Raw genomic sequence first — 22768 nt, forward strand, 5'->3', positions numbered from 1 at the left:
CACGGGCCCCACAGTAGCAGAGTCATCAAAAGGGCACTGAACTCTCAGTCGGGGTGACATGGGTTCCAGCCCCTGACATCCCAGCCCTATGTGTCACAGGAAAACAGGCTGAGTCACAGAAGACCTGGCTTCCAAGCTGGTTCTGTAAGAATCATGAACTTGGGCAAGTCACTTCACCTGATAAGCTCAATAAGGAAAATGAGGCAACTTGAACTCTCTTCTCTACCAGTCTGATCAACCTGGGACAGAGAAACTAGGAGCACCTCTCCTGGATGTGCTAATTTTGGATAACTACTCATACGATGCAAGTGTGCAGATTACTGCTGATTTCAATAAACACTCTAGAAAACGCATGCCCTGTATTACTGGTACCTGCCCTAGTCCCCTCCTGGCCCCCATAACTGGCACCCATTTGCTTTTAAAATCCACTTTATCTTGAATCATGTAAGACAAATACATTAATACAAGTTTTTATGGAATTTGTGATGCCTTGAATAATGGTCAGAAGGTGCATGTCTTTGTGTGTTGGTGAAGAAGGAAATAAACTATTTTTAAAGCTAAAAAAACAAACAACCAACCCTAGTGTCCAGGAGTAGTAACACATAGATGAGGGATGGAGAGAAGGAAACAGCTCAAGGTGGGCATGCTTTTGGCAGGAGAAACTCCAGCGCAGGCTGGGGGAGAAGGAGAAGGAGGGGGAGTGTGGCTGATTGCTGTCATCCACAATATCTCCAGCTGCGCCCGGCAGGTCCCGCCCACACAGCCAGGGGAGACGGAGCCAGGGAGGACTGGGACAGGACTGACTGATAGGCTGTGGCCAGAGAGCACAAGAGCAGGCCGAACCTGAGGGCTCTGAGAGGAAACCATTGTGACACCAGCATTTTCCCCTCATCATCTTGAGTCTAGGAAAGGGAAGTCAGGACTCATCACATCACTTCCTCGTCACGACCTTTCCTACCTTCCCGCTCCCTCCACCATCCCCCCCCTCTTTCCCAAGATTGACATGGCTCCTCAGGACGGGGAGATCACAATTGAGGGGAGTAAGACCAAGGCAGCAGGGGAAGTGGTCCTGAAGAGGGTCAGGAAGGGTGACTTCTGAGTTCCAGGTCTGATGCTGGAATGGGGGAAGGAACTGGGGGTCTGGAAACCAGGGTTCTGTTCAGACATCCCTCAATTTCTCCTTCGTGAAAATAAAAGCTGGGAAGATTCCCAATGCTGCTCTCTCTGTGATGACGTGAGAGTGAGTATATACAGTCTTTGAGGTTCCTAGGAACCTGGCCTGGTTCTCATACTCCTCCACCACTACCGGGCGGTTGATGGGGAGGCAGGCAGGTGAGGATGCTGCAGACGAGGCAGATGGGGACGAAAATGTTGCAGCTGGGTGGTGAGTGGTACTCAGCGAATGGAGAGGAGGATTACAGATGGTGGTAACCAAGGTTGGGAAGGAAAGGAGGTTCAGGCCATGGACAGGGGCACATCATCCCAAGCACTGCACAGCAGGTCTCCTGACGGAAGGGCACCTGTCTTCACCTCCCACCTGAACATGGTGATGGGCACATAGCAGATGCTCAGCAATGCCCAGGGAGGAACTGGCAAGACAGTTTGTCTCTCCTAAGGCCCCTGAAGAATGGTCATTTCCGTAGTGCAGCCAGGGGTATGGGAGACTGTCTCTTCCCCCAAGCCGGGACCTCCCAGGTGCTTGGACGGTGACCCAGGACTTGCATCCACTCCCTGAGCCCTTCATGGTGCCCCCATCCAGCTCTCCAGACATTCTTTGTGCAACAACATTTATTAAGTACCTGCCTACTTGCTCCAAGCAGGATACTGGGCTAGACCCTGAGGATCCGTAAATGAACAAGACTCAATCCTGACCACGACGAGCTCAGTCTGGTTGGGGACGCAGACACAAATGAACAGGAAAGTAAAATGCAGCATCTGCATTTCTGTGGATGTTATGGTGTGCTATGGGAGTCCGCAGGATAGGGAAGTGGTCACGTCTGGGCAAGACAAGATGGGGCAGAAGCCTGCACAGAAGTAATGGTATCTGAGCAGGGGTTCTAAAGGATGCATAGGAGTTCTCCAGCAGATGGTGGGAGAAGCTTCCAGGCTAAGGAAATAGCTTGAGCAAATCCAAATGCCTATTGATCCAAATCCAAATGTGTGGCTCCGTGGGGGCATGGGGTCGTGAGGCTGGAAGAGTCCTGGGACTCCCGACTGGGAATGGCCAAGTCTTTACTACACTGGGCTGTTCCAGCCCCTGCCCTGGGAGTCAGGGAAAGGGAATTGCCTAGCAACTAACCAAGGGGGCTTTTGGGTGGGGTTCCCCACCCAAGTTCAAGAAGAGGAGCAAATGTCTGTGTCCCTGGAAAGCAGCGTGGAGGGCCATTCTAGGGCTGAATCCAGTCATCTTTGAGGAGGAAACCATGCATGCCTTTGTGTGCCCTTGTTTGTGTTTTGTTCTGGTTGTCAGTTGTTTCCTAGGAAAGTTCTTTGTCAAAGATCCAAGTTTGGCTTGGCTGATCCAAGGGAAAAGAGGACTTGCCTGCACTCGGGTGGGGAAACCAGAGAGTTCTTGAGGCAGGACCAGCGGGTAGAGGGCAGGAACCAAGGTCATGCTGGCCGTGGTTCTCCAGACAATTTCCTCAGCCCCCTATCCAGCCTGCTTCCCTGCCCCACAGCACAGGCAGCTGGGCAGCTCTGAGAGGCAGCCCCAAACATTCTCTAATCCTGCCAAGGTTGGTCTCCTCCCACCAAGGGAAGTGCCTGCCTTGGGGAGGGGACACCGTCCTTCCCTCTCAGGGCTCCCCCGGAGTGTGGGCAGAGGAGCTGGCCTCCGTGGAGCCTGATGGAGCCAGGCGGGGGCCCAGGGTGGCATAGGCAGGCGGAGGGGCTGACAAGGCCAGGGAGGTGGCAGGGCCCGGCGGGGATGAGGATGGGGAGGCGGGGTGGGGGCAGAAACGGGAGGGGAGGGAGGAGGCTGGAGTGGAGGCCACCTCCTGGGCACCCCTGCGCCCTCGGCCTGGGGACCAGTATTGACTCTGGAACCTCCGGAGCAGCATGAGGAATGTGATGGCCAGGAGGTCAAAGATGAGCTCGGCCACCTCCACCACAGACAGCACAGAGGAGCCGAACCACAGGCTCCACTGGCTGCCCAGGTTCGACAGGAGGGTGACTGTCTGTACGGGAGAGAGGCACACCGACCACTCAGCAGAGGAACCCTGCCCTCCCGCCCGTAGGCCCTCGGCCACCCTGCTCAGCCTCTCCCGCTCCCTGGGCCCCTGGCCTCTGCTCGCCTCCCCTGGGAGCACATGACCACTGGTTGGTTTCTTCCAGGGAAAGCTGAGAACCAGGCCACCACGGGGACGGCTGAAACCCAGACCTGTCTCAGGGGCCTTCTCCCCATCATCCGGCACCCCCTGCCCCAGAGACTTCACCCCCAGCGAGCATCCCCCTTCCAACCTTCTAATCCTCACCCTTGCCCTATCCCCTTTCCACCTTCGAGGCCCAAGCCCTCTGGCCCACAGAGGCCATCCCTTGTGTTTATACAGACAGCCACCCCGCTAAGATCCCCAAGAGAATCCCAGCCTCACTGAGGCAGGACGCACCGTGACAGAGGGAGACTCAGAGTTGGTTTTGTAGTTCAGCTCCTTGAAGAAGATGTTGAGTTTGGCAACCCCATCTCTTTGGAGTGGGGGAGAGGGTGGGAAGAAACGGCAGAGGGTTAACTTCTCTGCCGCTCGAAAACACCCCCTCCAATCAACCGTATCAATGATCCCTCTTCCCAGGTCTGTTTTCCCTCCAAAAAATTCCTTTCCCGGGGCCGGAACCAGGGTAGGACTGACCTCTTGTTCTTGATGGTGTAATTGTTCTGTCGGGACAGCATCTTGAAGACCCAGTCCTGGGAAAGGATTGAGCTGTCAATGGGGTCACCCCAGAGTCTTCAGGCTTACAGGGATGGGGTGGGGTCATACACACCCATAAACATATGCCCAGAAGACCACAATGTTACACACACACACACACACACTTTACCTGGGATGTCACCGAGGGCCATCGTGAGTAACCGGCAGAGAGCTTGTAGGTGGTCACACTGGGGACGGAGAAGGCGCTCAGTGATGGGGGTGAGGCTCTCCCACTCAAAGCTGGGCTGAGGACTCTGTATTCTACCCAGCCAAGCGGCCAGCTGCCCACCCTGCACTCCAGGGGGGGTGGAGTGGGGAAGCTCACCTGCATGGCTTCCGGCACTTGGTGAAACAGCCCAGGCGGTCTGAGGAGAAGGCGTCCTGGAGCTTATAGTAGCAGTAGCCTGTAGGTGCAGAGACGTGCTCATTTCCCTAGGCCCCCTCAACCTTCTCCACCCCACACCCAAGAGGTCTCCCAAGATCCCTGGCGCCCACTTCACAAGAGTGTTACATAGCGTTACAGTGATGCCTCCTGAGTGGCAGCACCAGAAAATGTTTAAGAAATTAAGCTAAGTCCAATAAAAAATAAAAACAACGAGGGTACACCTCTGTAAAGATGCACAGGATATGGACAAACATTTAAAAGTCAAAGAAGGAAATGGGAACAATTTTTGTGTAAGAATAATGAGACACAACGAGATACCCCTTCACACTGGCTAGGATGGCTATAATGGAAAAAGACAATAACAAGTGTTGGTGAGGATGTGGAGAAACTGGAACTCATCACTGCTGGGAATGTAAAATGGTACCACCGTCGTGGAAAACAGTCTGGCGGTTCCTCAAAAGGTTAAACATAGAACTTCTCTATGCACCAGCAATTCCACACCCAAGAGAATTGAAAACTCAACACAAAACTTGTACACAAATGTTCACAGCAGCATTATTCACAATAGCCAAAAAATGGAAACAACCCAAAGGTCCATCAACTGATGAATGGATAAACAAGATGTGGTCCATCCATACAATGAGTATTATTCAGCCATAAAAAGGAATGAAGTACTGGTATATGCTACAAAGTGGATGAACCTTGAAAACATTAGGCTAATGAAAAGAAGCCAATCACAAAGGATCACATATTGTGATATAAGAAATGTCCAACACAGGCAAATCTTATGGTAGATAGTAAGTAGATTAGTGGTTATGAGGGGCGTGGGACAGTGGAGGCAGTGAGAGAGCCTGTGGTCGCAGGGAAAGGGGAGATGGAGAGGGCTAATGGGTACATAGTTTCTTTTTGGAGTGATGAAAAGGTTCTAAATTGATTGTGATGATTGATACACAGCTCTATGACTGTGCTAAAAACTGAAAGTATACTAAAGTTCCACTGTACACTTTCACTGGGTGAGTTATCCGGGAAATGAATTACCTCAATAAAGCTGTTACCAAGAAAAAAAATAATGGGACCATGAATTCGCACTTCACCCTTATTTCCCAAGTTCTAAGTAAGGTTATTTTGTCATTCTTGCTACTTTTAGTCACCGGTCCAGAAGTCCTCCTTCATTTCTGACCCAAATCTCTCTGTCTACCAGGGTTTATATTATTAATTACATAATTAATCTTTAATTAGGAAGAGTGGGAAGCAGCTAGGCCCTTTTCTCTGGGAGTAAGCCATCCTCAGGAAACTCAACAGACTGTGTTTTCAGCCAAGTTCCTCTCCCTCAATCTCACAGCTTCTCAGCGAACAGCAATGTTATTTTTCTCTCGCAGATCTTTTTCAAATTCACAACCACTTAGCAATCACTGTTTGGGGGTCGGGGGAGCAGTGGGCAGAGTCCCTGTTCTGCGTGTCCTGGGACATCGCGTCTTCCCTCAGGAACCTCAGCTTGTTCATCTGAGAAAGAAGCCCGTCAGGCCAGACGCCCTCTGAGCTTCCCTCCAGCTCTGACGCGCTGTCATGCTCTAAGGCCAGAGGGCCAGGAATCGGAAGGCCGGAAGGCCGACTGCAGAGCACAGGCAGGGGGAAAGCTGAGCGCAGCAGAGCCAGGAAAGAAAGTAGGCACAAAGATGAACCCAGCAGAGCCAAGACAGAAGCAGCACGCAACTCTAGGGTCTGCTGTGCCCCTGCCATGTCCCCTCGGAGGGGTCAGCTGTGCCAGGTAAGGGCATGTGCACAGGGACGCACGCCGTCTATTTTCTAGTCTCTTGGGGATTTTCTTTCTCTCCAAGCACAGCTTCCCTGTTGAATAACTCAGCTGTAGAAAAAAGGAAAAGGGATTGGTCGGCTCCTAGACCAGGGTCAGGAGGAGAATCTAGTGCCCTCCAGATTCTTTTGATTGTGCCCTCCTGTAGGTAAAACATTCCTCCATAAGCCATTCCAATCTATGTATTGGGTTTCTAAATGACATACCCACTCCTACTGAACTGATACATTACGTACATTATAAAACATACATAAAATGGAAGATGTTAGGGAATGAGGCAGGTGCACATAACTTCTAGTATTTTCTTCCTGCCCCCAGTGCTGCCTCACCAGTGCCCAGCACCGCCCGGCTGGTGCCCTGGGGAGTGAGCCGGGAAGCTACAGTCAGAGCGCAGAACCCGGGGGAGATCTTCTTCATGTGCTCTTTCTTCCTTTTTGCTGCGAGTTATTTTTAAATGGGGCCATCCCATTATAAACACACGGAAGCCAAAACGGAGAGAGAGAGAAACTGTGAGGGAGGAACAGAGATAGAGGAGAGAGACAGAGAGTGAGAGGAAAACGGAGAGGGGGAGCATCTAAGGGCCGGAACACAAGAGTCGGCAGGTTCTCCTGCCGGAGACCGTGGGAGCCAGAAGCCACAGCCAGGGCACTGAGGGTGCAGGGGCTCAAGTGGGGTGTGGGGCCGGGCCTCCCGCAGTCTCACCCCAGGAATTATGCTTCCTGTAGTCACAGAACTCCACACCCCTGGGCGGCGGGTAGAAGATGTAGGCACAGCCACACTCCCTGATCATGTTCACCTGGAAGCAGGAATGGATACACACCTGCAGGAGGGGAGAATGAAGGGGGGAGGGGGTCAGGCCTGCCCTCCCCGACGCAGCTCCAAACGGCAGGGCAGGGGAGCACAAACCAGTCCCTGCAATGCGCCTCCATCCCTCTCTCCACCCGTCCCTATCACCCATCACTCACACCCTGTGGCTTTGGCTGACCTGCGCGGCAGGCCTGGGAGATGGTCGCCATAGAAACAGGCTGAGCCTCACCTGCTGCGTGTACTTGGTACCGTAAAGGTTCTCCACTGGGACATCGCTGCCATTCTTGGTGCAGTCGCCATAGTCACCCCCAAGTCTTGCCACGGCTTCCTGCGAACGCAGAGACATGGAGAAGTCAGAGGTCAGAGGTCAGACCTCTGGTGGTCAAGGCCTCCTCCTGGCCTCTGTCTTCCCTCAGTCCCAGGCTGTATGTCCTACCTTACCTCCTCTCCTATCTGCCTCGCCATTTCAAAACACACGCCCGGGACTACTTCCAAGGACACTGGGCCCGGAGCATCCCCTGGAACCCCAAGCATGCCCCACACCCCTTCTCGGTGCTCTCGCCCGAGGTTCACCCCCCCAGATCCCTACTTCCTGACGCCCACTCGGCCGGGCCCCTCACCCCTGATTTCTGCTCCTGAAGACCTCCACGCACTCGAGGCTCACCCTGCACGACCTCTTCCAGTCCTCTGGCTGTCACCCCCCAGGCCCTCTCCCCGCCCCTCATCTGAGGCTCTCTTCCCAGGCCTCCCAGTCAGCCTCCTTGCCTTACTCATGCTGATGGAGGTCTCCATACCAGGCCGCAGGTTAAAGCCTCCATCATCCATAAAGGCGGGCTCATCCTGCCCGTGTACCATCACCCTGGCCCCGGTCACCGTGGACAGCAGCGGGATGAAGTCATTCTGCTCTGTACGCAGCGTCAGGGACAGACCTGGGGGATGCGGAGGGAACAGAGTGAGGGGGGTCTGGGAGAAGCATCAGGGGTTGGAAACCCACTCTCCCACCCACCCACCCTGCCTAGTCTCTAAGCCTCCAAGGGCAGCAAGTTCAGGAAGACCTGCAAATGGATTTGGCAACCCCTGAGCTGGATTCGGGGTTGGGGTGAGGGGCAGCGGAAGGCAGGACTGGGACAGGATTCCTACCACACCTGGAATGCACCACGTGATGCCCACGGGGGAGAAAAAACAAAGAGGACTTTTCCAGGATACAGATGGGCATGCTGCAGTGAGGCCCCGAGCATCACTAGGACGCGGGCTCAAGGTGGGTAAATGTGGGTGAACAGGGCGGGGGAGGGGCTTGGGCCGAGGGCAGGGATGGCGCACCGTTGTTGACCCCAGAAATGGAGGACATCCAGAGGTTGGAGCTGTTCTTGTCATTGAAAGTGTAGCAGTTCCCATACATCGGGTGGTGGAAGTGGGAGTAATTCCTATGCAGGAGAGAGAGAGAGGGGTCAGAGGGGAAAGTGCAGAGGGTCAGAGAGAGCAAGACTTTCAGAGCCCTTTGTTTCCTGATCACCTACTATGTGCCAACACAGTGCTGGGAGCCTTGCCCACAAGCCCTCAGTCACTCCACTGGGCATCATCCTCCTTCACAGAAGAGGACGCACGGGCTCGGAGAGATCAAGCAGCTGCCCAAGGTCACACAAGCAGCAAGGATGAGACGGGACACAAACCCAGATCAGCTATCTTCCAGCCCAGGCTCCTTCCACCAGGCCAGCTGACCCCACTGGCCTTGTGACCCTCCCGTCACTGTGCTGCATTATGAACTCCTGCAGCGTCCCTAGCTTCTCACATGTCTAACTCTTAGTTCCCCATTTGGATTATAATCTCCTTGAGGACAGGAGCCACATCTCATTCGTGTCCGAATCATCTCTGGGGTAATGGTGTGGTTCTCAGCACACTGGAGATATCGGAGATGGTTAACAACTAGCTGACAAATGAACGGAAGGGAAGGGGGGTCCGGGGGGAGGAGCGTGAGACCAGTGGGCACAAAGCTTCAAGGAGGAAGGTCAGATCCGAGGGCGGGAACGGGGCCTCTCACATCAGCATGCCTCCCACTGGTAGGTCCAAAGCTGGGCTGGGACAGGTTTGGGAACAGAGAGAAAGGAATCACAGATTTGTGTTGCAACAGGAACACGATTTGACAGCAAATCACAGGTCCCCCAACAGGGAGGCTATGCGGGGCTGCAGCCAGAGCCCACAAGGGAACAGAGGGGATCTGTGTTCTAACGACCCTGCCCTCTGGGAGCCAGTGAGGGGAGCAGGGAGAAGAGGCGGACGAGGCTTTGGGCCGAGAGAGGCAGAGGAGGAAGGAAGAGAAGTAGGAGAGGGAAGAAGGCTGGAAGGAGATCAGGAGCGGGGCGCTGGCTGGACGGCCTTGAGCAGCCATTTTTCCCTAAGCTTACTCTCCTCATCTGTAAAACGAGGAGATGGAACTACATGATCTGGAATGCTCCATCGGCCTTGAAGAGCAAAGGCTCAGGGGTGCGAAGTACTGGTGCACATTCTGGGAAGGGCTAGGAAGTCAGCATTTCCAGAACAAAGGCTTCCCTCAGGGAGGGAGGAAGGAAGAAGCGGCCAGTCCTGCAAGGCCTGTGAGCCCTGCTCAGAGGAGAGGGACAGGGACAGAGTGGCAGATGCACACCACGGGCTGTTTGCAGCAGGTGGAATCAACAGAGTAGACAGAGCACCATGGATCGTTCTTAAACTCATAGAACTTAGTTTAAAAAAAAAAAAGTGACATGAGATACATAACACAATGCCATTTATGTCCACATTACATACACACTTGGTAAAAACACATACAAAGAGAAACACAGTAAGCACATTATGAGAATATATATATGAGAAGCAGTATAACGTGATGGTGAAGAGCACAGACTCCAGAACAAAACAACTTGTACTTGAATCCGAGCTCTAACAAATGTTAGCTGGAGGACCAGCCCAGGTACTTGATCTCTTTGTGCTGCAGTTTCCTCATCTGTAAAATGGGGATAATCATATTACTTACTTCACAGGGATACTGGGAGGATTAAATTACACTCAGAACGGTGCTTAGCACTCAGTAAGAGCTATATAAATTTGCTATTAAGAGTAGAGGGATTCAGAGACTTCCCTGGTGGCACAGTGGTGAAGAATCCACTTGCCAATGCAGGGGACACGGGTTCGAGCCCTGGTCCGGGAAGATCCCACATGCCGCGGAGCAACTAAGCCCATGTGCCACAACTACTGAGCCTGCGCTCTAGAGCCCACGAGCCACAACTACTGAGTCCTCGTGCCACAACTACTGCAGCCACGCACCTAGAGCCCGTGCTCCACAACAAGAGAAGCCACCACAATGAGAAGCCCGCGCGCCGCAACAAAGAGTAGTCCCCGCTCGCCACAACTAGAGAAAGCCCGCGTGCAGCCACAAAGACCCAACACAGCCAAAAATGAAATAAATAAAATAAATTAATTTAAAAAAAAGAGTACAGGGATTCGTTAAGACATCTAAAGTCAAAAGGACAGATATAACAAGGGGAGGCTGGGGAGAATTTGCAACACTCACACACCGCTGGTGGGAATGCAAAACAGCGCAGCTACTTGGAAAACAGTCTGGCAATTCCTCTAAATGTTAAATATAGAATTACTATGTGACCCAGTAATTCCACTGCTAGGTATCTACCTAAGAGAAATGAAAATATACATCCCTACAGAAACGTGTACAAGAATGCTCATAGCAGCATTATTCATAATAGCCAAACGTCCATCCACTGAAGAAGAGATAAACAAAATGTGGCTTATGCATACAATGGAAAACTATTTAGTCAGAAAAAAGGCAGGAACTGGGGGGATTCCCTGGCAGTCCAGTGGTTAGGGCTACGTGCTTCCACTGCAGGGGGCACCAGTTTGATTCCTGGTTGGTGAACTAAGATCCCACATGCCTCTCGACATGGCCAAAAAAAAAAAGGCATGAATTACTGATAACACTGCAACATGGATGAACCTTGAAAACACGATGCTAAGTGAAAGAAGCCGGTCACAGAAGACCACATATTGTGTGATTCCATTTATATGAAATGTCCCCAGTAGGCAATCCATAGAGACAGAAAGTAGATTAGTGGTTGCCAAGGCTTGCAGGAGGGGAAGGAACAGGGAGTGAGGAAAATATTCTATAATTAGATAGTGGTAATAGTTGCACAATTCTGCGAATATACTAAAAACAAATGAATTGTAGCCATTAAAAGGATGAATTTTGTGGTATGTGAATTATATCTCAATAAAGCTGGTTTTCTTTTTATACTTATTTTTTAATTTTTTTATTTAGGCTGCGCTGGGTCTTAGCTGTGGCTCGCAGGATCTTTTAGTTGCGGCATGCGTGTGGGATCTAGTTCCCCAACCAGGGATCGAAACAGGGCCCCCTGCATTGGGCGCGCGGAGTCTTACCCACTGGACCACCAGAGAAGTCCCTCAGTAAAGCTGTTATTAAAGAAAAGATTATAGAGAGAGGGGAAAGGGTGTTGGATACGGGGGAGGGGAGGACTGAGAAAGCCATGATAGAGAGCTTGAACTCAATTCCGAAGGCCAGAGAGACACTGAAGGATTTTAAACAGGCCTGACTGGAATAGTTAAGTACAGTGAAGTGCAGGCAGAACCCTGAAGTATTAAAGCTTCCTGTAGTCGCAGAATAAAGGGAGGATTGAGAGGCAGAGAGACAAATTAGGAGGGTTATAATAACCCCGGTGAGAAATGATGAGGCTCTGAACTGAGGAAGTGACCTAAGCGTCAAGCCTGAGATGAACGATGGACTTTCCATTGATGGGGAGGCAGCAGCCTGGGGCAGGCAAAGTGAGAGGGTGACAGAGCAAGTCGGTGGCAGGTGTGGGCTGACCCAGGCTCAGGTGCTGGTCTCACTTCCCCAGTGGCAGCTTCTGTCCTCAAACAAACACAGAAACAAGAGACAGGAACAAAGGTGTGCGCTGGGCAGACTGTGTGCTCCAGGTGAGGGGTGGCGGCAGAAGCAGGTGACACGTGGCCCTAGTGACAAAAAAGGGCAGGGGTCCCTGTAGAGTGGAGATGCTGCCTGAACACCCTTCCTCAGCCAGGCAGAGGCAGGGAGATGGTGCCTGAACACTGAGGAATAGGGAGGGGAAGGCGGGGGTAGGAGGGGCCAGAGGCTACAGAAGGGGACCTCCTTTTACCCCTAGCCTCTCCCAGCCCTCAGAGAGCTGGCAGCTGCCATGACCTCTTTGCAAGGACATTATGACAGGAGATGTGACTGAAAGAATGCCTGGCGAGCAATGCAGTAGAGTGGGGAGGACCCTTGGCTCAAGCTGGCCTGGTGGCCTAGGGCAAGTCACTTCGTCTGTGTGAGTGTCACTTCACAGGAGTAATGAGACCCACCACTCACTGCAGTGTGTAAAGTGCCCTCAACTCGTCATCTCTTGCACTTGGAGATAGATGTTATCATCATCTTCATCACTTAAGAAAAAGTGCCAAGGGACTTCCTTGGAGGTCTAGCGGTTAAGACTCTGAACTTCAACTGCAGGGGGAGTGGATTCAATCCTTGGTCAGTGAACTAAGATCCAGCATGCCACACGGTGTGGCCAAAAAAAAAGAAAGAAAGAAAAAAAAAAAAAAGAAGAAAAAGAAAGAAAAAGTGCCAAAAGGGCAAGGAGTTTTCTTCTTCTTCTTTGACGTATCCCAAGTGCCTACAACAGTGACTGGCACATAGCCCAGACAGCCAAAAATATTTGTTCAATGAACATTGAATGAATCTCATTTCCCCCACTTTACAAAGAAATAGTCTCCGAAGAGTGATGTGAAATGCTCAGAGTCACCTGGCCTGGAAGAAACAGAGCCAGAGCAGGAACTGAGGGTTAGTCCCTGACTCAGTCCATGCTGTGTCCACTACACCACTATTGCCGCGTCATCTGAGCAAGTGGGGCAGGGGACCAGATGACCTTCCAGGCACTCTGGAGTTTGATGCTAGTGAGAAAGAGGCCTTAGAAAAATGGGGAACCATGCTTCCAGCCCTTGGTTTCTCAAAGCCGGACCTCAACCCCAGCCTTCCCAGGGCATCCATTTGAGGCTGCTTCACTCAGACCCAGCCCTGCAGGGAGCAGCAGAAATCCTGCAGGACAATTCCTGGGGCAGAGGTTTGGACCTGAAGTCAATGCTTCTCCCTCCTCTCCACCTGCAGGCATTTATTTAGTCAACCAGCATTCCGGGGTGCTGGCCATGCTGGGCCTCAGGCTGGCGCAGGGAAGGAGACCCCGTGGGGAGCACGAAGCCAGGCCGCAGGGACAGACTCACGCCTCATTGCAGGAGGCCTGGTTGAAGCGGCAGGCGAAGATGAATTTGCCCAGCGCGTCCTCCTCCAGCGACGGAGAGGTGTCCTGCCGTCTGGACAGAATGTTGATGTAGTGGAAGCGGTACCACTCCCTCACCGCATCCACCCCTGATGAGTACGTCTGGTAGAAGCAGTCCGATTTGTTCTGGTTGCACTAGACACAGGAGACCAGAGAGTCAGAGGACCAGCAGCAAGGGTAAGCAGGACGGGGCCAAGGTCAAGGAATGGATAGTCTGGGGTCCTGACGACCGATAGACAGGGGTGGGGAGCCAGGAGTGGGAAGAAACAGAAGCCCCGAGAAGAGCGGACCCGGAGAGCAGGGGATTAATGGAGGAGACCACACCTCGGGGTGCTGCACACACCTCGGGGTCATTTATGCAGCCTCCGAGGAGGGTTGAGCAAGGATTCTTCTCCCCATTTCACAGATGGGAAGACTGAGGAATCAAGTGGTTCGTCCCAGCAGCAGAGCAGGGACTGGAACCCCCGTCTCCGGGTACCATGCTCCGCTCTCACTAAAGGGGCCTCTCTTTCTTCTCTCTCTGCTTCTCTCCCATTTATTTTTAAAGTTTCCTTGTTACTGTCTCCCTAGTCTCTGTCTTAGGCCGGCGGAGCCCCAGTGCCCCATCACACTGGAGGGTCCCAACTGAGTCCCATTGGGGGGGATTGGAATTCAGAAAGTGCATTTTCCACAGTAGATCTGACTTCCCACCCCATAAACGCTCCCACAGAGGCCCCCAGCGAGGAGCCTCCACAAGCTGGCGCCCAGAGAGATGCCATTTAATTTTATTTTTCAAACCATATTTAAGTATTTACCTTGTTCATTTTACCAGCAAGCGGACTGGGCCTGCCTTGTATCACTGGCAGCAGAGGCGCGTAGGAAAAGGGGGCGGAGCGGAGTCCCGGGCTCTGGATGAACCAGAGGGGCGGGGCGAGTGGGCGGGGCCTTACCAGTTGGAAGCCGATCTTCCAGTCCTTCCAGTTCACCTGCGGGTTATTATCCCTCAGGCTGGAGCCGGATCGGCGGACTCTGCTGGCGGCGTGGGGCGGAGCCGGGACCGGCAGGCGCTGCAGGGGGTGCGGCAGAGACTCCCGCAGGTCGCGGCGGCCGCGGGCGTGGGCCACGAGGGTGTTGGAGGAGTTGTACTTGTACAGGTCGAAGAGCGTCTGCTCTGTGATGCGGTCCAGCTCCTCCAGCTCCTCTTTAATTTCCGTGTACCTGGGAGGGGCGATGGCAGAGGGTCGGACTAGGAGGCGGCGGCCTCGCGACAATCCCCGGCCCCCCTGGGCCTCAGTTTCCCTGTCTGTAACCCGAGAGGCCGGTTCCTCCCGGAGAAGCCTGCGGGGAATAGCTCTGGGGTCTCCCAGGCTATCTCGGGGGCGAGGGGGCGTGCAGACAGGTGTGTCCGCGGAATAATAGGAGGCGACAGTGAACTCCGGCGGTGACGGCATTTATTGCCGCATGTTTATCGTGAGGGAGAGGCGGGCGGCGCTCTCCTCCCACCTAGCCCTGGCCTGGAAGGGAACCCGGAACCTGTCTGCCCCTTCCCAGGGCAGGAGGCGTGTGGGCGGCCTGGGCCCAGACACTCCAGGGACCCGCGGTGCGCGCGCCATCCCGCCCCATTCCCCCGCCCCTTCCCGCCCCGGCGAGGGTAGCTTTTGGGTCCGTCTGCTACCTGACCCTTTCTAAATCTGGGGTTCTCAACTGCACTTATAGAATCTTCCAAGGAACTTAAAAAATGCCAATGCCAATGCTGCATACGCCGCGCCCCCTCCTGCCCACCGTACACCAGAGGAGACTCAGTTTTAATGAGTTTCGGGTGGGGCCCAAACACTGTAAGTTAAACACGGTCCAGTATAAATCCTCACATTCCTTCTTCTCAATACAAGGCCTATATTCTGCATCACGAAAGTCCAGAGTAGCAGGGCCTTAGGGATAGAATCTACCAAAACAAAACAAACACTTAGAACACCTAGAAATTAAACGAGGTTGCAAGATACAAAGCCAATGTACAAAAATTAATTGTATTTCTACAAACTAGCAACAAATATTTGGAAAATGAAATCAAATACAACTCCATATTAAACAGCATAAACAACATCAAACACTGGGAATAAATCTAATGAAAGAAGTGCAAGACCTGTACACTGAAAATCCTGCTGAAACAAACCACCAAGACCAAAATTAAAGGAGTTGCAGATGTTCATGGATCAGAAACTCATGAGGGGGACTTCCCTGGTGGCTCAGTGGTTAAGAATCCACCTGCCAATGCAGGGGACACGGGTTAGAGGCCTGGTCTGAGAAGATCCCACATGCCACGGAGCAACTAAGCCCATGCACCACAACTACTGAGCCCACGCTCTAGAGCCTGCAAGCCACAACTACTGAGCCCACGTGCCACAACTACTGAAGACTGTGGGCCTAGACCCCGTGCTCCCTAACAAGAGAAGCCACCGCAATGAGAGACCCACACACCCCAATGAAGAGTAGCCGCCACACGCCACAACTAGAGAAAGCCCGCGTGCAGCAACAAAGACCCAACACAGCCAAAAATAAATAAATAAATATTAAAAAAAAAAAAGAAACTCATGAGGTCTCCCAGATTGCTCTCTAGATTCAACTCAAGTGTCTATCAAAATTTCAGCAGACACTTTGGAAGAAATTCACAGGCTGATTCTAAGATTGATATGGAAATGCAAAGACCCTAGAATGGCCAAAACAATTTTGGAAAAGAAGAGCCAAGTTAGAGGACTTTTTCTACCTGAGTTTAAGACTATAAAGCCACAGTAATCAAAATAGTGTAGTGCTAATGTAAGGTTAAACGAAAGATCAATGGCACAGAATAGAGTCCAGAAATATAATCACACATATATGGTCAACTGATTTTTGACCAAAGCACCAGTTCAACTCAATGGCAAAAATAATTTTTTTAAAACAGATGGTGCTGGAACAACTGGATACTGTATGAAAAAAAGAAAGAAAGAAAAAAAAAAGAACCTCAACCTCTACCTTAGTCCGTATACAAAAATTAAGTCAAGCTGGATCATAGACCTAAACAAAAAATTCAGAACCATAAAGACTATAGAAGAAAATATAGAAGATATCTTCATGACCTTGGGGTGGGCAAAATTCCTTGGAATAAAGAATATCTAGGGACTTGCCTGGTGGCACAGTGGATAGGACTTCTCGCTCCCAATGTATCAGGCCTGGGTTCCGTCCCTGGTCAGGGAACTAGATCCCACATGTATGCCACAACTAAGGAGCCCACATGCCACAACTAAGACCCGGTGCAACCAAATAAATATTTTTAAAAATATATCTAAAGAAGAAATCCTGAAATATAAAAACTTCTTATGAATCAACAAGAAAAAGACAAATTGTTTTAAAAATGAACCCCCAAAATATACAAATGGTCACTAAACACATGAAAAGGTGCTCAAGATAATTAGTCCTCAAGTAAATGCAAATGAAATCCATAATGAGGTACCATTTAACATCCATTAGGCTAAAAGTAAGAGACTGACAACATTAAATGTTGGTGAGAATGTGGAGCATCTGGAATTGCTGTTGCTGGGAGTTTAAAATGGTACCACCAGTTTGGAGGACAGTTTGGTAGTTTCTTATAAAGTTAAATCTACATCTACCTTATAACCCTCTGGATATTTCACCCAATTCCACTTCTAGCTATTTGCCCAAGAGCAATGAAAACCTAAAGACTTGAATGTGAATGTTCATAGCAGCTTTATTCATAATAGTCAAAAACTTGAAAGAACCCACATGTCCATCAACACTGCTCAGCAGTAAAAAGGGACTGATACAGAAAAAAACCCGAAACAAAAACAAACAAACAACAAAAAACCACTTGAAAGAATTTCAGAAACATGAAGTTGAGCCAAATAAGCTAGACACACATACAAGAAAATTCATAGTGTGTGATTCCATTTATATGAAGTCTAAGAACAGAAAAAACTAATTGATGGTAATAGAAGTCAGAAGATGATAGTGGGAGAGGAATTGACTACAAAGGGTCACCAGCTAATGGAAATGTTCAATATCAATATCTTGATTGCCAAGCCTCAAAGAGCACCTAAGATCTGTGCATTTTACTGTATGTAACTTTGCCTCAGTTAAAGAAAAAGTGAACCATCAGTGCAGGGCTTCAATCACCAGAGTCAGATTTGGTGGGATCGGGTGGGGCCCAAACAAGGTAGTTTTTGCAAGAGTCCCAGGAGGCCCTAGTGTGCAGCCACAACAATCACTGCCTAGTCCACGTCCTCACAGCATTCCTCCACTATCTCCCTCATAAAAGTCCAGCCGGCTGTCCCGCATCCTCTCATAGGAGAAAATGTAGCTCAGGTGGAAGGTGTGTGTTTGACATTCTGAGATTTGTTTGTTACTGGTCATTAAAAGAACAGCAGTAGGGCTTCCCTGGTGGCGCAGTGGTTGAGAGTCTGCCTGCTAATGCAGGGGACACGGGTTCGAGCCCTGGTCTGGGAAGATCCCACATGCTGCAGAGCAACTAGGCCTGCGAGCCACAACTACTGAGCCTGAGCGTCTGGAGCCTGTGCTCCGCAACAAGAGAGGCCGCGACGGTGAGAGGCCCGCGCACCGCGATGAAGAGTGGCCCCCGCTCGCCACAACTAGAGAAAGCCCTCGCACAGAAACGAAGACCCAACACAGCCAAAAATAAATATAATAAATAAATAAATAAAAGATTACTATTTAAAAAAAAAAAAGAGAACAGCAGTTAAAGGGAATATTACAGGAACTGAGATCTAATCAGCTTTCCATGCTCATTTCCTAGCCTCACCACTTTCTAGATGGTTAGCCTTGGAGAAGTTACTTTGGAAAAGTTACTTTATCTTCTCTGTGCTTCTGTTTCATCATCTGTAAAATGGGAGTACCTGCTGCATAGTGTGGTTATAAGGATTAAATGAGTTAATGAAAAGTACTGAGGAAAATACCTGGCAGAGTGGGTACTGTATAACTGCGGCTGTTGTTTTTATAATCATGACTGTTCTTTAATGCGAACGATAATAGTAACCTATTGTTGAAGCAGAGAAAGCTAAGGAGACAGAGGAGCACTGCCTGCCACTCACCTGCCCTGTGACTTTGTGATCTTAACAAAAGTGGAGCCTAAGACCAGATTCCAATTCTGACTCGTCCACCTAGCAGCTGGGTGACCTTTGCAAAGCCTTCAGGGTCTCAGAGCCTCCGTCTTGTCCTCTGACTCTGGGCTGACAGTTCCCTCCTTATCCAGCAAGCTTGTGATGAAGATCAGATCGCGATAGTGGACTTGGCAAACTGCAGCACGGTCAGGTGCACCTGAACTGATGGCCATCGGGCAAAGAAGAAGATGTCTTTAGAGTTTCTCCAAAGAGACAGAACCAGGACCGGAGGGTAGAAGTGGCGATGAGGTAAGCTGCAGCTTTACCTAAGGAAGAACTTTCCAGCAACAGCTGCTACAGAGGTAGTAAGGTTCCTGACGTGAAGGAGTCCATCCCTGGGAGGGGGTTGGGAGAGTGTCAGGTGTAAGAGTCTGGGCTTTCTGTCCCTGCCAATGCAGAGCCTGCTTTCCCGATCCTGTGTGAGTGCAGGGTCTACCCCCGACCAGGGTCAGGGACAGATGGCCTGGCTCAAAGCCTTCCCCTACCTCAATGCAGCTCTTTGGGGCACTGCCCTTCTCCTCACTGCCATGCCCCCTGCTCTGCCATCTCTGGGAAGGAAGATTCCATGACCTTCTTTGCTGTCTAAGAATGCCAAGCTCTTCCTTAGAATCAGCCTCAATCCCTCCGAGGACTGGATGAAAAATATGTTCTTGGGCTTTGTTTGCCATGGATGTGGATATGTCTGGTCCTGTCTCTGGGGTGAAGAAAGCCCTTTGTTAACCAGAAAGGAGGGGATTGCTGTAGCTGACCTTTCACATTGGATTCTCAGCACCTCCTTGCTTAGCATGAAGGTCTTCAGCCTTGTCCCCTTTTCTGGCAGTTATAGAACAGCCCAGAACCACCCTCCCCCTTCTTCCTCCCCCTCTGCTGGCCACGCTCAGCTGCCTGCAGGTGGGCATCTGGTCATGATTTCCACCTCCTCCCTGCTTCCCCTGTCCAAGTCACCCATCTTGCCTCTGCCTCTAGTACCCATGCCAGCCAGCAGCGTGGGTCACACTCAGGTTACCACCCACCCCCAACTGGGTGCATCAACCTATCCACCCTTCCCTGCCTCTCTCCTGGAACACGAACCAATAGCCTGGATCCTTCCCTCCTCCCTCCTCCCTCCTCCCTCCGGACTCCTGCTGCTCTTCCCCACAGACTCCCACCAGCCCCCCAACCCTGGATGCCTTTGCCTGGCCCCTCCTTAAAGTGCAATGGGAGAAAGAGCTTTGAGATCAAACACACTTGGTTTGTGACCAAGCTGCTGACCTAGGATGCACTGGCTCCTATGTGGGGGGCGGGGGGGGATTTTTGAATCGCAGTTTCACCACCGGTTCCCTGTGTGAACTTGGGCAAGTTACTTAACCTCTCTGGGCCTCAGTTTCCTCAGCTATAAAATGGGAGTAATACTGGTATCTACAGTAGAGGTCTGTTGTGAAGATTAAATCATTTAATTAATAGAAAATTTTCATTTGTTTGTACTATTAAGTACTATATTAAGTACTGTATGTGTCAGCCATTATCGTTGTTATTTTTTTTATTATTTGCTGTTTGACCCTGCTCAGTTACTTCACCTCCACTTCCCCATCTGCAAAACTGGAAATAATAATGCCCATCTCCATGGACTTGTCAGGATTAAATGAGGTAGTGCTTCTAAAGCACCCAGTGCAGGATCAAGCACATAGTAGACGTTCAATACCCTTGTCCGGCTTTGAGGAGCCTTCCCTGACTCCCCTCCCTTCCAGGGTGCTGTGTTCTCTCCCCACTAAGTCGTGCAGGAGGGATTTTGTTCCTGTGTGGACACCTGCCTCCCAGCCTGCAGGCCCCAGAGGCTGGGGCTCTGGTTTTCACAGCCCCCAGGGGGCTTTTTCCACTACTGTTCAGGGCCCTGCTCCCTGCAGAACCTTGGAAAATATGCAGGCCTCAACAGATTCACCCCTGCCCTGTCCATCTCTCACCCACATCTTTCAACCGCAAGTATTTTATTGAGAGCCTAGGCCTCAGGCCTGCCTGCCCTCCCCTCCGCCACTGCCCCAGGGGATGAGGGTGGGGGAAGAGGGGGGAAAGATTAGGGCAGAGGAGCACCGAGGTTGGGAAGAAGAGAAGCAAAGTCACAGGGACCAGGGGAAGAGAAAGAAGGCTGAGAAGGGGAATAAAACAAGCTCAGAAAGGAGATGTTAACATCTGAGCGGAGATTCCATTTATTCCACGTGCACATCTTGGGTGTTAAGAAGAGGCAGGATTTGCGATCAGGCAAACAGGGTGAGTCACAGCGGAGTCACTGTCTCTGTGACCTTGTGCCTTATCTCTCTTTGCCTCAGTTTCCTCAAGTGTAAAACAGGGATGATAATAGTACCTGCCTCGTAGGATGGTTGGGAGAATTAAAGGAGGTGCCTGTGGGGTACTTAGCTGTGTCTGGTGCGTGAGGCAGCTTCTTAGTAACTGGCCTCTTACCCTGGACCTTATAAGGGGGTTAATCAGTGAAATGGCCCGGCAATGTTTCTCTGTAGGACAGGAGGTCCCAACCCTTATTAGTTCATGACACACCTTCGGACACAACAGAATATACCACCTCCAGTGTGTGACCAATCCCAGTCACCCACAATCGCACGCGCACCCCGTTTGTTTGCTCACACACAGACTCCTGAGATCACACACACGTGCACTCGTAAATCTTACACTCCTTGAAGACAGAGACTATATACCTCACGATTTTTATTGTACCTATCACAGTGAGCTGAAGTTATTTGTTTATATGCCTGTCTCTTCCATCTTATCTTTCAAATACCTAGCAGAGTACCTGGCCCTCGGCAACAACTGCAGGAATTATTGGTGAACCCATTTGCCGGGTGCCTAGCCCCATGTCTGGCCTGCCTCCGGTGTCCCAAGGTGTGGCAGAACTGAGTGAATACACAGAAAATGTGGGTGTGTGTAAACACCCAGCCCTGCCCTCCTGTCTTCTCTATGGTCACCTCCACCCACTCTGGCTTCCAGACCAAAAATTGGCAAAGAACAGTGATGAAACCCAAAACTTCAGGACACACCCAAGTACGTAAAAGTCAGTCACCTGGGCAGGTGGACTGTACAGCCCAGTAGGGTCACCTGAGCCTCTGGGGAAACAGCCTGACCAGTGCTGTCCTGTTCTCCTGGCTCTGTGACTCTCCAAGCCCCCGCCTCCGGGCTCACGGAACGCTTTGCCACCACCCGCCACTTTGCTTTCTCCAAAACAAACGCCCCTTCTCAACCAAGACCACCATACCAGGGCCCAGCCCCTGCCAGCTGCCACCGCCCACCCCACCGCACCTGCAATGGCCCTACTGCAGAACCTCCATCAGCTTCATCGCCTGACGCGGAGGAGGGGCTGATCCTTACCCTGCCCTTCTGGACTTCTCAGCATCTTGACCTCATCAGCACTCCCTCCCACTTGCGGGAGGATGAAGGGCCGGAGGAGGAAGTTGTCGGTGCCCCAAGCCTGCTCTGGTGAAGCCTCAGGCACTAGGAAGGCGTCACTGGGCAGAGCGAAGGCCAGCCCATCAGGTCGGGGACTCCCTGTCCTGCCCAAAGGGAGGTCCACCTCGGGACAGGAGTGTCGTCTCCTACCTCTGGGTCTGAGCATCTGCCTGCCCAGTGGGCACCCCTGTACCCTCTGAACCCCCCTCCCAGGCTCGGAGAAGTGGTGGAAGGAGACCGACCTGTAGGGATTGAGGGTGCAGACGGTGACGGCGGGGAAGACGAGCTTCTCCGAGTTGAGGTTGATGTTGAGGCTGACGGGGTAGCTGAAGTACTCTCCGAAGAGCAGGCCGAACTGCCAGTACATCATGCCGAAGGTGCAGAGCCAGAGCACGGCCCAGAAGGCCGTCTTCATGCGGTTGTGCTGCGAGCACACCAGGCGGATGGCGCCGTGGATGGTCGTGTTGTTGCAGAAGAACTGGAAGAGCTCCCGGTAGGAGTGGTGGAACTCCAGCAGGGCCTCCTCCTCCTCCGTGGGCGGCGGGGGGGCCGCAGGTTCGGGGCCCGGCTCAGGCTCCTCATGCTTGTCTCCCTTCATGAGCCCTTGGGTGGGTCGGGGAGGACGAGGGGCAGGACTGAGTCCTGGGCTCTGGGTGCCTCCATCATCATCTCGGGGCCATGCCCTCAGCCCACCCTCAGCCCACCTTCTCCCTCTCTTACCCGCCCCCCTCCCCAGGAGCCAGCTGACCTGCAGGAGTCGGGGCCAGAAGAGCTGGAGCCTCCCTGGAGTGACCTCGCTGCTTCCCCGATGAGACCACCTTTTTGCTTTCGGTCCTAGAATCTCCCCTTCTGTCTCCACTGCAGTCTCTGCCCCGCTGAGTCAATCCCTTTCTTTGGTCTTCTTCCTCCAGCGTCTGTGTCTTAGCCTCTCTCCG

At 51.8% G+C, this 22768-nt stretch overlaps 1 protein-coding gene across 3 annotated transcripts; it reads right to left on the reverse strand.

Moving 5' to 3' along the window:
• Window positions 1–1770: 1770 nt before the first annotated feature.
• Window positions 1771–22722, reverse strand: SCNN1A (sodium channel epithelial 1 subunit alpha). Of its 3 annotated transcripts, none has more exons than XM_082349793.1 (13): window positions 22554–22722; window positions 22076–22436; window positions 14184–14451; window positions 13199–13389; window positions 8228–8331; window positions 7673–7836; window positions 7137–7235; window positions 6803–6920; window positions 4228–4306; window positions 4033–4090; window positions 3843–3898; window positions 3606–3681; window positions 1771–3176 (listed from the first exon to the last, which is right to left on the reverse strand). In XM_082349793.1, the coding sequence occupies exons 2-13, from the start codon at window positions 22429–22431 to the stop codon at window positions 2796–2798; spliced, it is 1950 nt and encodes a 649-aa protein (XP_082205919.1). In that variant the 5' UTR covers window positions 22432–22436; window positions 22554–22722; the 3' UTR covers window positions 1771–2795. The 3 variants fall into 3 exon arrangements, with proteins under 3 accessions (XP_082205919.1, XP_082205918.1, XP_082205920.1); XM_082349792.1 differs by having other exon boundaries at window positions 22582–22714; XM_082349794.1 differs by lacking the exon at window positions 1771–3176 and adding an exon at window positions 3189–3366 and having other exon boundaries at window positions 22582–22714.
• Between the last annotated feature and the right edge of the window lie 46 nt (window positions 22723–22768).

Source organism: Balaenoptera borealis (assembly GCF_965194805.1).
Source record: "Balaenoptera borealis genome assembly, chromosome: 13".
NCBI lineage: Eukaryota > Metazoa > Chordata > Mammalia > Artiodactyla > Balaenopteridae > Balaenoptera > Balaenoptera borealis.

Bases quoted from the DNA above. Each gene is read 5' to 3' on its own strand.
- SCNN1A (XM_082349793.1), bottom strand. From the start codon at position 22,431: ATGAAGGGAGACAAGCATGAGGAGCCTGAGCCGGGCCCCGAACCTGCG. The intron at 7,236-7,672 runs GCAAGGAGGCTG...CTGCGTTCGCAG, and splicing joins CCTCCATCAGCATGAGTAAG to GAAGCCGTGGCAAGACTTGG. The intron at 4,091-4,227 runs GTGAGCTTCCCC...CTCCGTCCCCAG, and splicing joins AAGTGCCGGAAGCCATGCAG to TGTGACCACCTACAAGCTCT.